The sequence below is a fragment of the Meles meles genome, chromosome 11, assembly GCF_922984935.1.
Source record: "Meles meles chromosome 11, mMelMel3.1 paternal haplotype, whole genome shotgun sequence".
In the NCBI taxonomy this organism is placed as follows: Eukaryota; Metazoa; Chordata; class Mammalia; order Carnivora; family Mustelidae; genus Meles; species Meles meles.
Window position 1 is genome coordinate 23,949,214 of NC_060076.1, and position 14,816 is coordinate 23,964,029.

A 14,816-nucleotide genomic window follows, 5' to 3' on the forward strand; every position below is an offset into this window, starting at 1 on the left:
CCCCTGTCCGGCAGGTGATGGGCAGGTCTGGTTGTCTGGCATCTGATGGCCGTCCTTGCGTTTCCCGTTGCAGTGCAGCTCTGGACTGTGGGGAACTACCACTGGTATCTCAAGCAGAGCCTGCCCTTCAGCACCTGCGGGAAGAGCAAGCTCGTGTCTCTGATGTGGGACCCGGTGACCCCGTCCCGGCTGCATGTTCTGTGTCAGGGCTGGCATTACCTCTGCTATGACTGGCACTGGACGACTGACCGGAGCTCAGGAGAGAATTCCAGTGACATGGCGAACGTAGCTGTCATTGATGGAAGTAAGGAGCTGGGAAGCGTGTCCATGAGCCTGTGCCTGCAGATGTGGTGGTTTGACTAAAATTGGGGAATTTTGATGTGTGTGGAGCTTTGCTGGTTTGGTTTATTTTTACTTCATGTTTTGTTTTGATTAAATGGGGATGCCCTTAGTGGGGGCCTGTACTCTTCTGAGAACCATAGTCCTTCCTCTTCATCCCTGCTGCTGTCCATCCCCATTCCATCTGTAGTCTTCACGAATTTACTTGTCTGGTCTTGGAAGACGTTGAAAATTTTGACCCCAGGTGTGGAGGAAGACAGCAGTGGTCCTGTGGCATTGGGTGTGCTGGCCTTACCTTTTTGCCCTGACAAAGATTTACATTGACCCTAGCACCCCCCGATTTGGGTTGCTTTTTGATATAATAACTTATTAATTACATAATCTGTGCAGTATGTTCAAGTCACAGACAACTGTCTAGTGTGAGGATTGGTTGGTGTTTTTTGTTTGATGAGGGGGAGGAAATTGGGGCAATTTCACCTGAAAAGACAATTTACTTACTGCTGATAACATAAAGAAAAACTTGTTTCTAAGATTGTAATGTGCCCGGGTGTGCTAATTTTGTTCTGTGTAGTCGTCCTAATACGGATTTTACAATTCTGTGTTTTGTCCAGAGGGTTTAATCAGATATGTCTTATTACTAAAAACATGCATTGGGAGTCGTTTAATGATTTTCAAGAGAATCATATCCTTGGTCCAGTCTGGCTTGGTTTCTGGCCTCGGTTTCAAGCTGGAACCCTGGCCTTTTTCCCCTTTCTCATAAGAGTTGGGCTGCTCCGGGCCTGGAGGTGACAGTGGTCAGATACAGAGCCCTGATACTTAATTTTCCCAGTATGTTGTGTTTAAGCTTGTTTATGTTAAAAAAAGAAACAGCAAACATTTTTCGGAATTGCTGTATACTTTCTAGGCCCATTCTTAGTGGTACTGTGCTGTCATATGCTCCATTTTACAAATCAAACATCCATGTATGTAATCTCTCCTCTCTCTCCTACACAGACAGGGTATTGGTGACAGTCTTCCGACAGAGTGTGGTTCCACCTCCCATGTGCACCTACCGACTGCTGCTCCCACACCCTGTGAATCAGGTCATGTTCTCTGCACACCCCCAGAAGAGTAATGACCTTGCAATCCTGGACGCCAGTAACCAGATTTCTGTTTATAAATGTGGTATGTTCAAAAATTGTTACTGAGATGTTCTGAGCCAAGTCCCTCTTGCACAAAATCAGATTACAGTGTGATGTTGCCTTAGCTCCAGTGTTTCTAAAAACTTTGACGTTTGTAATTAATATCATTATTATGATATTAATATATAGAGAAATACATAATTGATATTGATATATAATATATATATATTGATATATAATTGACTTGTGGGATTTTTGGGGGGTGGGGCAGTCTAACCCCACTCTGGTTTATAAGAGCACTTCCTTTTGTTTGTTGAACTTGAAGAGTCAGTGATTTAAGAATAACATTCACCCTGGAAGTAGCATAGTATCTTATTGTGTCTTTAACATGGTTTACAGTTCTCACTGCCTTTGCACATATTTCTAGTTGATCTCACAGCTTTCCTAGGAGCAGCATCAGAGCTGGTGTTTTTCTGTTCCATAGATGAGGGAAGAGAATGCCAGGGTGTTTGCACTTTGCTTGAACAAGAATGGACGAGGATCTCGGCTTATGTGTTCTAGCTTTTAATCCAGTTGTCCTTCCACCATCCAATTTCTGTCAGTTGCTAGTTGCTTTCCTGATGTCCAGGAGAAGCTGAAAGGGGTTTTTGTTTTGAGTTCTATGATGATGTTGTAAATTATATTGGCACATGATACTGGCAGCCTTGTTTTCAAATGGTCCTGAATTTTCAGCCTGAAAGGCAGACAGAGATTTAAGAAAGAGGTTGAGATGTGGTTGTTTCTGATCTCTCTGTAGAACCCATTAAATGCAGAATTCAATACCTTTAGCATCAGGGAAAATGTGTGTAGTTTACTGTGATAGTAACTGTTTTTGTGTTTTAGGTGATAGTCCAAGTGTGGATTCTACAGTGAAGCTGGGAGCTGTGGGTGGAAATGGATTTAAAGTTTCTCTTAGAACCCCTCATCTGGAAAAGAGATACAAGTAGGTTGTTTGCAATTAACTTGGACCTCTGGGAGTAGCTGTTACTATTCCAGGCCTGTTGCTGAGTGGAACAAGAAGTAGATACAATGCCTGGGCCCTGGTTTTTGAGTCAGCTGGGGAAGTCAGTTATCTATAGATCTGAATGCCACGTGCTAATGTGTGGCAATGGAGCCAAGCTGGTAGCTGGCTTAGAACCCATTTCCTCCAGTAGCCCTTGGTTCTCTGTGTGGGGAAGGTGGAGATGAGGATGGTAAAACCAAGCCACATTGACTTATGTACATGAGGGGGTCTGCCTTGTTCACATAAGGTTGACCGAATGCGGTCTTTGTCCCATCCCACACTCCAGAACTTTGGGTTGCTGCATTTTCAGTTTCCTAGGTTGGAAATCAGAATGCATTTTCTCATTAAAACAATATTATAAATTGTTAGGTATAAATGAGTACCTCAGGTGCACTATAAGTATTGTAAAATGACCCTGAAGTTAATTATTAATTATAATACCACTTCTGTGAGAATCCAAGACTTAATTCTACTTGATAAGCACATGTTTGTAATCACTGTAAATAAATAAATTTATTTATAATTTAATAGGGACAATAAACTGACTAACTGAATTTCATAAGTAATATGTTTCTTAAATATATGCATTATGGTTAATGAACGTGTATAAGTTTTCAATCTGTAATTTTGGGGCTGTCTGTATAATGCTTAGTTGTTTTCAAAGAACATTTATGTGGGTTATTTCATTTCACAGAACTGAACCCACTAGAGGATAGACTTAAGGCAAACTAGGAAGTGTGAGGCAATTTAGAATATAATTTGATTTTTAAAAAATTGAGAGGCTAGCTCCCAGTCATTTAGGAGATTTCATGAAGGACATGAATACTTATCTTGATCTTTGAAGAGGAGATGAGTTGAGGACTGGCAGAGATACCCTGGGAGCACTGGCCATGATGGAGGGAACCAGAGATGGGAATGCCCTTATGTGGGGAGAACGCAGCGGAGGGACTGAGACCAGGGAGAGCTGGTAGTAGGGAGATCAGGGTAGTGACCCAGCTTCTTTAGTGCATGCTGAGGATTTGCCACTTATGCTAAAAAGCAGGAGAAGTAGACATTAGGGGTTCCCCTGAGTTGGCTGAAACCTGCTGTCCCCTGAGGTATTAATGCTACAGGAGGCAGGTATTAGAGGCCAGAGATCCATTTCTGAAGCTAATGAGTCATTATGACGTGAGATGCTTAAAAATAACCCTCTCTGCCGAGACCTACACATCTGCTAGAGCCTGGTTTGAATGCTGGTAAGTGGGGACAGTGGAAAACCTCTCGGGTTTGTGAGTATAAGGTCTGGGGCAAGTGATTTTCTTGTGTAGTCAGTTTCCTGAGGTGTTCTCGTCAACCCTGAAGATCTCAGAATATAGGAAACGTAAATAAATAGAAAAACAAAACAAAACAAAAAATAAGATAAAATAAAAAAAAAATAAATAGAAAAACATCCTGGCATTACTGCAGGTGTTGTCCCTCTAAATAATTAGGAATTGACTCTGTACACGGTGGTTCTTTCTTCGTTTAGGAAAATCTAAATCTAAAAATCGTTTAGGAAAATCTTAGTGATATTAGAGCTTTATTCATGTTATATCTAAATTCATTTAGATATTCTTCAATATTTAAAACAGAATTCAGTTTGAGAATGGTGAAGATCAAGAAGTAAACCCTCTGAAGCTCAGCCTTCTCACCTGGATTCAAGAAGACGTTTTCCTGGCTGTAAGCCACAGTCAGTCGGGCGCACAGTCAGTCATTCACCATCTGACTGTGGCCCCTTCTGAGATGGATGACGAGCACGGACAGCTCAGTGTTAGGTATCTCGACATTTCCCTGCATTCTGTGTGCTCCTGCATTCCGAGGGGTTACGCTTTTGTCTTTGCTGGGTAGAGGACTCTTTTAACTGCTAGCAAGCAAGGTTGAAGTAAAATACTTCCTTGTTAAACACACTTAGCAAGACGGTTAAGTGTAGTTTTGAGTCATGTCACAGTACAAACCTAAAAATGCATCCAGGGGTGCTGGACCATGGGACAGATGCCAATAGATGGGTCAAAACATTTGTAAGATGTGTTACAATTTTTAATTCAGCATATACTTACACTCCAGCAGGTAACTGTTAGCCCAAGAGAATTAGCCACTGTGGTTACCCTGGTTAGTACTAAAATCAATGATAAGGTCTGTGAACATGCACTGCAGTGGATATGGTGACTTCTGAACGCTGCTTCTGGCTTCTCTGTTCTCTCGGGCGCGTGACTACATGTACTACTAGAAAGTCATCTCTCTTTCTCTTTGCTAAAATTCCACTGCTCCCTGGCCCTGAGTTTTGCCTCGGTTTCACAGTGCATGTTTGTCACAGGTTTCAGGTAACGAGCGAGGCTGTTTCATGTAACACAAGCCCCAGTGTGCAGTAGATGGCATGGCCTGGACAGCTCCAAGAATCCTCAGGCTTCCAGTGTCAAGACTTGACTCATGAAATAAACTGATCTTAATCTTCACACTCATTTGTAATTAAGGGTTTCCTAGTTAGATTTCAATTTTCAATGAAACCCTTGCTGCAAAATTTAGGAACTTTTCTTCATTGTATACATATAACATATTCTAGTGTATTTGTTAACTCCTATTCTTTGACTCATAGTACTTCCTGTTTTTACAAAGCTTTTTGTGAATATCCGGATGGGTATAGAAAATTTTCTAGCTATATGCAACAACTCCAATAACCAGGAGCTTAATTTAAAAAATCAGAGCGGGGGCGCCCGGGGGGCTCAGTCCTTGGGTGTCTGCCTTCGGTCCTGGGATCGAGCCCCACTTTGGGCTCCCTGCTCTGGGGGAAGCCTGCTTCTCCCTCTCCAATTCCCCGTGCTTGTGTTCTCTCTCTCACTGTGTCTCTTTCTGTCAAAAGAATAATTAAAGTCTTGAAAAGAAATAAAATAAAAAAAATTAAAAAGCAGAGTGGATGGGGGGTGGAAGGGATGGGTGACACAGGTGATGGGGATTAAGGAGTGCATTATTGTGATGAGCCCTGGGAGATGTGTGGAAGTGTTGAATCACTCTGTTGTACACCCGAAAGTAAGACAACACTGTTAACTACACTAGAATTAAAAGCTTAATTTTAAAAAGAGCAATTTACATTAGAAATACCTAAGTTGTATACATTTCTGCTTCTCCAAATTTGAAATTCTTTATCATCAGCCTATAGAAAGAAAAACTAGATCATTTTGTTTGCTGTAAAGGAAATGAGAAGTTACTTAAAATATATTTCTGCTGCTTTGACTTTTGTTTCTCAAAAAAAGTATTTTGTTCTTATAAAATATTAATGTCTTTAGGGACTGTAAAGTTCCTCGGTGAGCTTACAGCTTTTATTACCTTATATTTATTATAGCTTAAGTTTTGTAAAAGAAACTCTTCAGTGCTTTTCCTGTGGTAACTCACTTCTTTCTCATGCTGCCTCTTGGAAGTATGTATTATTAGCGTCCTTGTTTTATAGCTGAAACCACTAAGGCACAGAGCAGTTCAGTAACTTGTCTGACATCATGCAGGTAGAGCCTCGATCCAGTCCCAGCTAGTCTTGCTCTGGAGTCTGTCCTCTTAACCTATTTGCAGATCATTTATCCTCACAAAATTTGGGGCTTGTGATTTTTTTTCTATATTGGCTAAAAATTCTTTGAATAAATGTTAAGATTGGCAACATTTGCTTTTATTGCTACTTCTTCCACGTCTACTAAAACATGTCTACTCTCTGTTCATTGACACAGGAAAAAATATGACAGGAACAGATTCTCCTCTTCTCATTAATGAAGACCCACCAGTTTCCATGAATGAATATGATAGCAATGAGAGATATCGAGTGTGCTCATTTTCCTATAGACTCACTGCTTTATTTACCATGGTATACATTCTAAGGAGACAGAAATGATACCATGCATATCTAATGAAGGCAGTAGGTTGTTATAAGTTGTATTAAGTTGCTGCTGGCATGGGAGTGATGACCTCATAGCAGAAACATCTAGCTTCTTGGCATTGTGGAAAACAGTGTTGTGTGACAGGTCATTACTTTGGCCTTCTGCTGGCAATATTTATCTGTCAATGTGCATATACGTGTGTGTGTGTGTATGTATTATATCTATCTTGTATTGAAATAGGCAGTGCAGGCCTAAAGGAAATTGTTTATTTCTTTTCCTGTTTCTGCAAAATCAGTGGGATACTACTACTTTTGAGAAAAGTGGTCTGTTCACACTCTGAGTCCTTCTTTTTTTAAAAAATTTTTTAATTTTTTTACTTTCATCAGTTCATCTGTGACAGTGGATGGAATCATCATCAGTCTGTGTTGCAATTCCAAGACCAAGTCAGTAGCATTGCAGCTGGCTGGTGGCCAGATACTTAAGTACTTTTGGGGTGAGTATCAAAATGTTAGGAAAGCATGTTTATGACTTACATAAATGTTTAATTCTTGAGAATGTGTACTTGTGAGTTTCTTATCAGGGCTACGTTGATGGTTAGGTCTTTTAACCATCTTGGAAAACCCTAAGCTGTAGTGTAGACTTGGCAGGTGTATTCTGTAATGGACCAGAGTGTTCTAATGAGTTTCTAAAATATATTTGGAAAGCGATCCAAATTGCATGTTAAGTGTTTCAGCAAGTATTGATGTGACAGTTTCATAGTGAGCATACCCGCTTTGTGTAAACTTCATCTGCCAATCCTGCAGAGTCACCCTCTCTGGCTGTGGAGCCATGGAAGAACCCCGGTGGATTTCCTGTTCAGTTTCCTTATCCATGCACACAGACTGAATTGGCCATGATTGGAGGAGAGGCAAGTGAACACAGGGCAGAAAACTACCACTTAGAGCAGTGGTCCAGGGACTGCCGGCATTAAGTAAAAGAATATGGGCTTTGGAGGTAGACCTGGGGCTCCACTTAATCTAAGGGCAACAGTGAGACATTTCTGAACCTCAGCTTTTTCATCTGTGAAATGGAATTAAGAGATTGTCTGACGTGTATGTAGTGGCTAGTTGATTCCTTTCCTAGAAGGAATAACTTATAAGAGATAGAAAAATGTGATTGGCAGACTTTCAGCCCCTGTTGTACAGATCATTAGAGTTAGTGTTATTTACCACTTGGTAACAGCAGAAATGTAATATCAAAAATAGCATTCAGGAGTTTGCCATTCATCAAAGTTGGAATGTCTATAATTGTGGTGGGTTGTAGGATACAGCAGTTGTAGAACAAAACAGCTGACTAATCCCTGCTCTTCTGGAATTTATAATCTATCAGTATACATAGGACAATCTCCTCTGATAGGAGAAGGAAGGAAATGAACAGGGTCTGGTAGAAGGGTGTTGAGGGGTTTGGTGGCTACTGAAAAGATGGTAGCCATGAGGATGGGTGTCTTTTTTATTCAGTCTTGACGTGGACTTAGATATGAAACCACAGGGCAATAGAATTATGGGATAGAAAAATTAGGTTTAACTAGTTTGGTTAGAGTTGTTTGTAATTTCGGTTTTGTTTCTTTGCAGGAATATGTCCTTGGTCTGAGTGACAGGTGTCGCTTTTTCATCAATGACACAGAGGTAACAAGGCTTGGTTTGGTGTAGGATCCTTTTCAGTATTGATTCCAAGTAACAAAGCTAACTTTTCCCTTTGTCTTCTTGTAGGTTGCTTCAAATATCACATCATTTGCAGTGTATGGTGAATTTTTGTTGTTGACAACACATTCCCATACCTGCCAGTGTTTTTGCTTGAGAGATGCTTCATTTAACGGTAAGTGTTCAGTGTGTATAATAGAAAATAGTCCCTCTTCTATTACTTTTGTCCTTTGAAATCTTGATGACTTTAAAGTTCATCACTTACTTTGGCTTTTTATCACAGAGTTCTAGACTGTGAGAAAACCTTTAGGGGCGCCTGGGTGGCTCAGTTAAGTGTCAGCCTTCAGCTGAGGTCATGATCCCAGGGTCCTAGGATGGAAACCTGCATCCAGTTCCCTGCTCGGGGGAGTCTGCTTATCCCTCTCCTGCTCCCCCTGCTAGTGTTCTTTCTCTGTCACACAAGTGAATAAAATCTTTTAAAAAAAAGAAAAAGAAAGAAAACCTTTAGAATTCATGTACTTAGCCCCTAATCTCAACACAGTATCAGTTCAGTATTCTGCATGAGTCAGCAAAGAACTTCCAGAGAAGGATGTCCTTCCTGGAGCAGAACATTGTGAAATTAATCAAAAACTTTTTCAGGATTATATAACTAATGCAGTATTTTACCTGGGTTACCATGCAGATACAAACTGTCTCTAACAACTTTGTAATGTTTCTTTGCTCACTGTGACCACCCTCCATTGTAGGTCTGAAAGACTCCATCTTGTGGTTTATAGGAAACTGTTTGTTTTACCTTCAGTTCCACATGTCCCCTCCCTGCCGTGTGTGTGTGTGTGTGTGTGTGTGTGTGTGTTCCTTATTCTAGAAAACTCTACTTCCTGTCTCTGCTTCCAACTTGGAAACTTGGACTCTTTCACTGATGTGATTACAGTGTACTGATAGTACTAAGAAAGAGAGAAACTGCATCCTCCCTATTTTCTGAATCAGTGGAGAAGCTATGTGTGTGAATATGCATGAGGGCTCTGTGAGAGAGGGCAAGTTCCAGGAATTAGATTGTTTGTCAGAAAGGCTACCGGTCTCAAGGTTGAGTGAGAGAACAAAAGGGTGTGGTTTTTAATTGGTTTCTTTTGTTTTGTTTTTGTGGGCTTGTTTTTTTTTTTAGTTTTTAGTTTTTTTTTTTTTTTTTTTAAAGATTCTCTTTATTTGAGAGAGAGAGAGAGCACAAGCAAAGGGGAGGGGGAAGAAGGAGGAGGAGAAGCAGGCTCCCCACTGAGCAGGTAACCTGTTCCAGGGGTCGTTTCTAGGATCCTGGGATCATGACCTGAGCTGAAAGCAGACCTTAACCACCAAGGCATTCCTGCTTTCTTCTATTTTGGATCATATATTCAGTTTCAAATGCAGTTCATGGAAAGTGGCTTGTCATGACTGTGATTCTTACAGCTTAGCCAGTGGTATCTTTAGCCTTACATTCAGGTCTGAGCAGCAGCCATCTGTCTAAAGGGGAGTCTCTGCGGAAGGTGGAGAGGGGTTCACGTATTGTCACTGTTGTGCCCCAGGACACAAAGCTTATATTACAGGTAAGCTGATTTCTCAGGCTGTGTTTCTGATTGTCATTAGGCTGTCAATACGAAACAGTTCTTGCAGATTGTATTTTAGGTCCTCTTATCATTTGTAACAATTTATTATAAGCCATTCCCTGCTAGATCCTCCATTAGCTTTATACAAAGGAGTGCTCCTGCAAGCTGTGCCCAGCAAGGCCAGAAGGGAAGCTTCTCTGGGAAGTCAAAATAAATACTGAGCTTAATTAGATTGTGCTGAAAGTGTGCTCTTTTTACAGGATCATGGTAGTTCCCTTCATTATGAAGAGTTGAGTTAAGTGAAGTTGTGTATCCTGGGTATTTAAATTTTTTCTATTCAATTAAAAACATTATTGTTGTGATTTATTTAAGATGCCAAGGGGAAACTTAGAAGTTGTTCATCATCGAGCTCTGGTTTTATCTCAGATTCGGAAGTGGCTGGACAAGTAAGAACCATGTATATGACTAGTTTGCTTATTGTTAAGACTTATATGTGAAGATAGTAAGTATTCTATTAAAGTTTTTAAAACGTAGAAGCATGGAAGACTTGTATTATGTATGTCTTCAATCAGATTCTCAGAGGCTTTTTTTCCTCCTACACTTGATGTGTATGTTACATAGTCTGATAAATATTCCTAGTAGAAAGAATCATGAAATGCATCATATAAGACAAGGTTTCCTAGCCTGAGAGGATCCATATGGGTTTTAGATGTTCTGTGAACGCAGGGAAATTGCACCAGACTATGTCTGTATGGATTTATTCAGGCAGAAGGCATAAGGCTTTTGGCAGATGTAGAGAGGAGCCTGTGACCGAAGAATGCCTGAGCCACTGTGGTGAACGAAATGATCCATTGCCAGTTTATTTTGGGGAAACTTTGTATTAGAATGATCTGTAACCTAAGTTCTGTGATGATCTTCTGTCGTGTGTATGTGGAGATACTGCAAAAGTCCCGTCTTTACAAAGGCAGGCAAATCTGCCACCTGATTTTCATTCTGTGAGTTGAAAGTAGAAATCCAGTAGTAGTTGTTTGGCATTTGGACTATATTCTGATTATAACCGGTTTATATCATAATAATGGTGTTGGATCCAGGGAGTCTGGTTTTTGTAAAATAACCTCTCTGTCCATTCTCTCTGTCTCTTCACAGACTTATGTTTAAAGAAGCATTTGAATGTATGAGGAAACTAAGAATTAATCTCAATCTGATTCATGACCACAACCCTAAGGTAACTTTCTAAATCTGATATTAACTCTAGCCTACCTAAGACTTGGTCCTATAATGATTGGAACTAAAATTTTTTATTCTTTTTTTTTGGGGGGGGGGTAGGTGTTTCTTGAAAATGTGGAAACCTTCATAAGACAGATTGATTCTGTAAATCATATTAACTTGTTTTTCACAGAATTGAAGTAAGTATTTTGAATAATTCGTGAGTATCATGTCCATAATTTATCTAGTTTAGGAAATCAAACAGATAAATAGCTAGAGGAGAAAAATCAACTTTGTGTTTGGTATTTTTTTAATCACTGTAACTCTCAGATGCCACCTGTAATAGATGTTTGCCCTTTTCCCTTTTTTTTAAGATTTTATTTATTTATTTGACAGAGAGAGAGTGATCACAAGTAGGCAGAGAGGCAGACAGAGAGAGAGGAGGAAGCAGGCTCCCCGCCAAGCAGAGAGCCCAATGCAGGGCTTGATCCCAGGACCGAGATCATGACCCGCGCTGATGGCAGAGGCTGAACGCGCTGAGCCACCCAGGCGCCCCTTTTCCCTTCTTTTTAAAATCAGCCTATTTAAAACTAAGACTTGAAAACATGTCATTTAGAATTATAATTGACTATTTTTAGGTGTACATAGAAGACTATTTGTCTTAGGAAATTGAAATCAGGGCCACCTGGGTGGCTCAGTTGTTGAGCATTTGCCTTCGGCTTGGGTCATGATCCCAGGGTCCTGGGATTGAGCTCCGAATCAGGCTCCCCGCTCGGCAGGAGTCCTGCTTCTCCCTCTCCCACTCCCCCTGCTTGTGTTCCCTCTCTCTCTGTGTCTCTGTCTGTCAAATAAATAAATTAAAACTTTTTTTTAAGTTTTTATTTATTTATTAGACAGAGAGAGAGATCACAAGTAGGCAGAGAGAAAGGGGGAAACAGGCTCCCCGCTGAGCAGAGAGCCCAGTGTTGGGCTCAATCCCAGGACCCTGAGACCATGACCTGAGCCAAAGGCAGAGGCTACCCAGGCACCCCAATAAATAAAATCTTAAAAAAAAAAATGAAATCAAATGCTATGTTTCTCTTGGATTACTTTTTTCCAGCTTAAAAAAAATTTTAAACATAGAAGAAAAGTTGTCCAATTAGTACCACCATTTAGACTCTCTAGTTCATATTTTCCTATATTTGCTTTGTCATGACGTGCCATCTATCCATCCATCATTCATCCTTTTTCATGCAAATTTTAAGTTAATTGTAGCCTTCAGTGCACTTTATGTCTCAGTATTTCACTTCGTAGAACACTGACTAGAGTGCATTCTCTGTGGGTCAGATTCATGCGTGGTAAAATGCATAAATCATAAATGTACTGTTCAATGAGCTCTGACCCATGCGTACTTCCATGTAACCTAGATGTCTGTTGAGATAGAGAACATTTCCTTCACCTCAGAAGGTTCTCCAAACCTCGTGTCAGTCGGTCCTGTCCCCACCCCCTAGGCAACCACTGCTAGGAGTTTTTCACTGTAGATCAGTTTTGCCTGTCGAAGAACTTTTAAGTGGAAGCATATAGTATTTACTCTTGTAAATATAGTATTTACTCTTACTCTGTGTGATTTAGGCAGCTCTCTCTCAGCATACCACTTTGAGATTCACCTGTGTTTTTACTGGTATCACTGGTTCCTTTATGTTTACCCCTCAGTCGTGTGCCCCAATGCAGATCCGCTGCAGTTTGTTTATTATTTGTTTCCTGGAGGGGGCCGCCTGTCTGTACGCAGTTCGGGGCTAATGTGACTAAAACATCTATAACATCACTGTATGAGTCATGTATAAAAATGTTTCATTTTTCAGTTTGTTTCTTCATTTTCACCTTATGTGAATTTGATGAAACCGTTTGCCAAAAGTCATTTTTATTCCCTCCTCAACCTGCCTGGGTATATGTCCGTCATTTGGTGACTGGGACATGTGTTCAGGTAGTGACCTCTTTTTTTTTTTAAAGATTTTATTTATTTATTTGATGATAGAGATCACAAGTAGGGAGAGAGGCAGGCAGAGAGAGAGAGAGGAGGAAGCAGGCTCCCTGCCAAGCAGAGAGCCCGATGCGGGGCTCGATCCCAGGACCCTGGGATCATGACCTGAGCGAAAGGCAGAGGCTTTAACCCACTGAGCCACCCAGGCGCCCCAAGTAGTGACCTCTTAATAACTTGTTCTTAGGGAAGAAGATGTTACAAAGACCATGTATCCTCCACCAGTTGCCAGCACTGTCCAGCTGGCCAAGGATCCCAATGGGAAAAAAGTAGACGTTGTCTGTGACGCTCTGAGAGCAGCCATGGAGAGCATAAACCCCCACAAGTATGTGAACTCGCACTAGTCGGGGTCTTCTGAGTCACGGAAGTGTACTAATGTCCTTACTCTGCTTGTTCATCTGCATTCTGGGGTTCTTCACTTCCCACCTCAGGTACTGCCTGTCCATACTCACCTCTCACGTGAAGAAAACAACCCCAGAGCTGGAGATTGTGCTGCAGAAGGTCCATGAGCTTCAAGGTAAGTGTCCTGTTCACAGACAGTGTGGCACCAGGCTTGCAGCTTCTGGGGAGCTCACCGACCATGGTCAGTGCCTCATCACACATTTAGTATGGGGCTTGTGGGTGGCCATTTGAAGACCTGTGTCTGTTTTTCACAGCACCTGCTTACAAAAATGTACAGAAGCAGCCCTGGAACATCGAATTCTGTCAAGAAAATCAGTTACTTTGTCTTTTTGGTTATGTTGCTAGAAACATGGGGGTTTTTCCCCAAATGGCTTTGTTCTGTTTTGTTTCCCTACACGCTGACAGCCAGCGCTCCACCTGTACCCGACGCCGTGAGTGCCGAGGAGGCCCTGAAGTATTTGCTGCTTCTGGTAGATGTCAATGACTTATATGATCATTCTCTCGGGACCTACGACTTTGATTTGGTCCTCATGGTAGCTGAGAAGTCACAGAAGGTAGGTGCAGTTACTGCTTTAGCTACCTTTCAGTTCTCAGTTCTGCGGTCGTGGCGGAATGAAACCCTGTGTCTGGCGGCGCAGAATCTTGCTGACGTGAACACAGCGAGTACAGGCCTGGGGGCGGAGCTGGGGGCTCCCGGGCACCTGCTCCCAAGCCCCATTCTCTGTCGTAGTTCAGGGCTGATCAAAGTGTTTTGAATGCCAGGTGGAACAAGTGAAATAAGGTTACTTGGTTATTTTTAAGATCATGGTCATATGTATGAACGAACTTACCTCTTGTAAAGGAAATAATGCAGATGATTTGTGTTCCCATCCAGTTCTTGTTATGTGGCTGGAAAGTGGGAACATGGAGAATAGGAAGGTTTGGGGCCTCTCGTTCCACTGTAGCTTGCTGCAGTCAGAAAGTTTGGGTGCCCCTAGTCTGGTTTGGTGTCTTCAGCTTCTGTTTCATCCTGTCATCCCTTTCCTTGATCTTTCCAGAGTGATCTTTCCAAAAACCAAATGGTGGTCCTTCATTCTTTTACTTAAAATCCTTCATGGGCTCTCCGTTGGCCCTAGGATAAAGTTCAGAAGCCATCATATTGCTTAACCCCCTCCCCCAGGATCTGGTCTCTGTATCGATCTGTACTCATCTCTTGATGTTCCTTTTTCTCAGCCTATAGAGGGGAGGCAGTGCTTTTGCCGCCCCTCCCTGCCGCCCCTGCCACTGCACACCATACACCGCAGCAGGTAGCATTACTTCCGCTTCCCTTCACCACTCTCTCCCTCTCCATTCACCATGCTAAGGCAGGGGAGGCCCAGGTAGCCTCTTACCAGTGCTCCAATCTTGCCTTCCTGCCTCCTTGCCACCCAGGGACTGGGGAGGTAGGCCGCATTTGTGCTTCCACTGCGCCAGCGCCCACCCCTGTGTATCATTCTAGCTCCGCTAGGTCGTGGGTCTCCTGAGAGGAAGTAAGCTTGGTTATTAGCGAATTCTTACTAAATGTGTGTTGATTGAAACT

At 41.8% G+C, this 14,816-nt stretch overlaps 1 protein-coding gene across 1 annotated transcript in view; it reads left to right on the forward strand.

The window, feature by feature from the left end:
* ELP1 (elongator acetyltransferase complex subunit 1) overlaps positions 1–14,816 on the forward strand; it is a 59,721-nt gene that overhangs the window by 16,450 nt on the left and 28,455 nt on the right. The window contains exons 11-25 of the mRNA XM_046022025.1: positions 74–304; positions 1,333–1,503; positions 2,343–2,442; positions 4,113–4,295; positions 6,764–6,870; positions 7,181–7,284; positions 7,988–8,041; positions 8,126–8,231; positions 9,518–9,633; positions 10,006–10,079; positions 10,780–10,858; positions 10,960–11,039; positions 13,044–13,181; positions 13,288–13,373; positions 13,664–13,812. Coding sequence (XP_045877981.1) covers positions 74–304; positions 1,333–1,503; positions 2,343–2,442; positions 4,113–4,295; positions 6,764–6,870; positions 7,181–7,284; positions 7,988–8,041; positions 8,126–8,231; positions 9,518–9,633; positions 10,006–10,079; positions 10,780–10,858; positions 10,960–11,039; positions 13,044–13,181; positions 13,288–13,373; positions 13,664–13,812 — 1,778 coding nt within the window. The remainder of the gene's footprint in view (positions 1–73; positions 305–1,332; positions 1,504–2,342; positions 2,443–4,112; positions 4,296–6,763; positions 6,871–7,180; positions 7,285–7,987; positions 8,042–8,125; positions 8,232–9,517; positions 9,634–10,005; positions 10,080–10,779; positions 10,859–10,959; positions 11,040–13,043; positions 13,182–13,287; positions 13,374–13,663; positions 13,813–14,816) is intronic.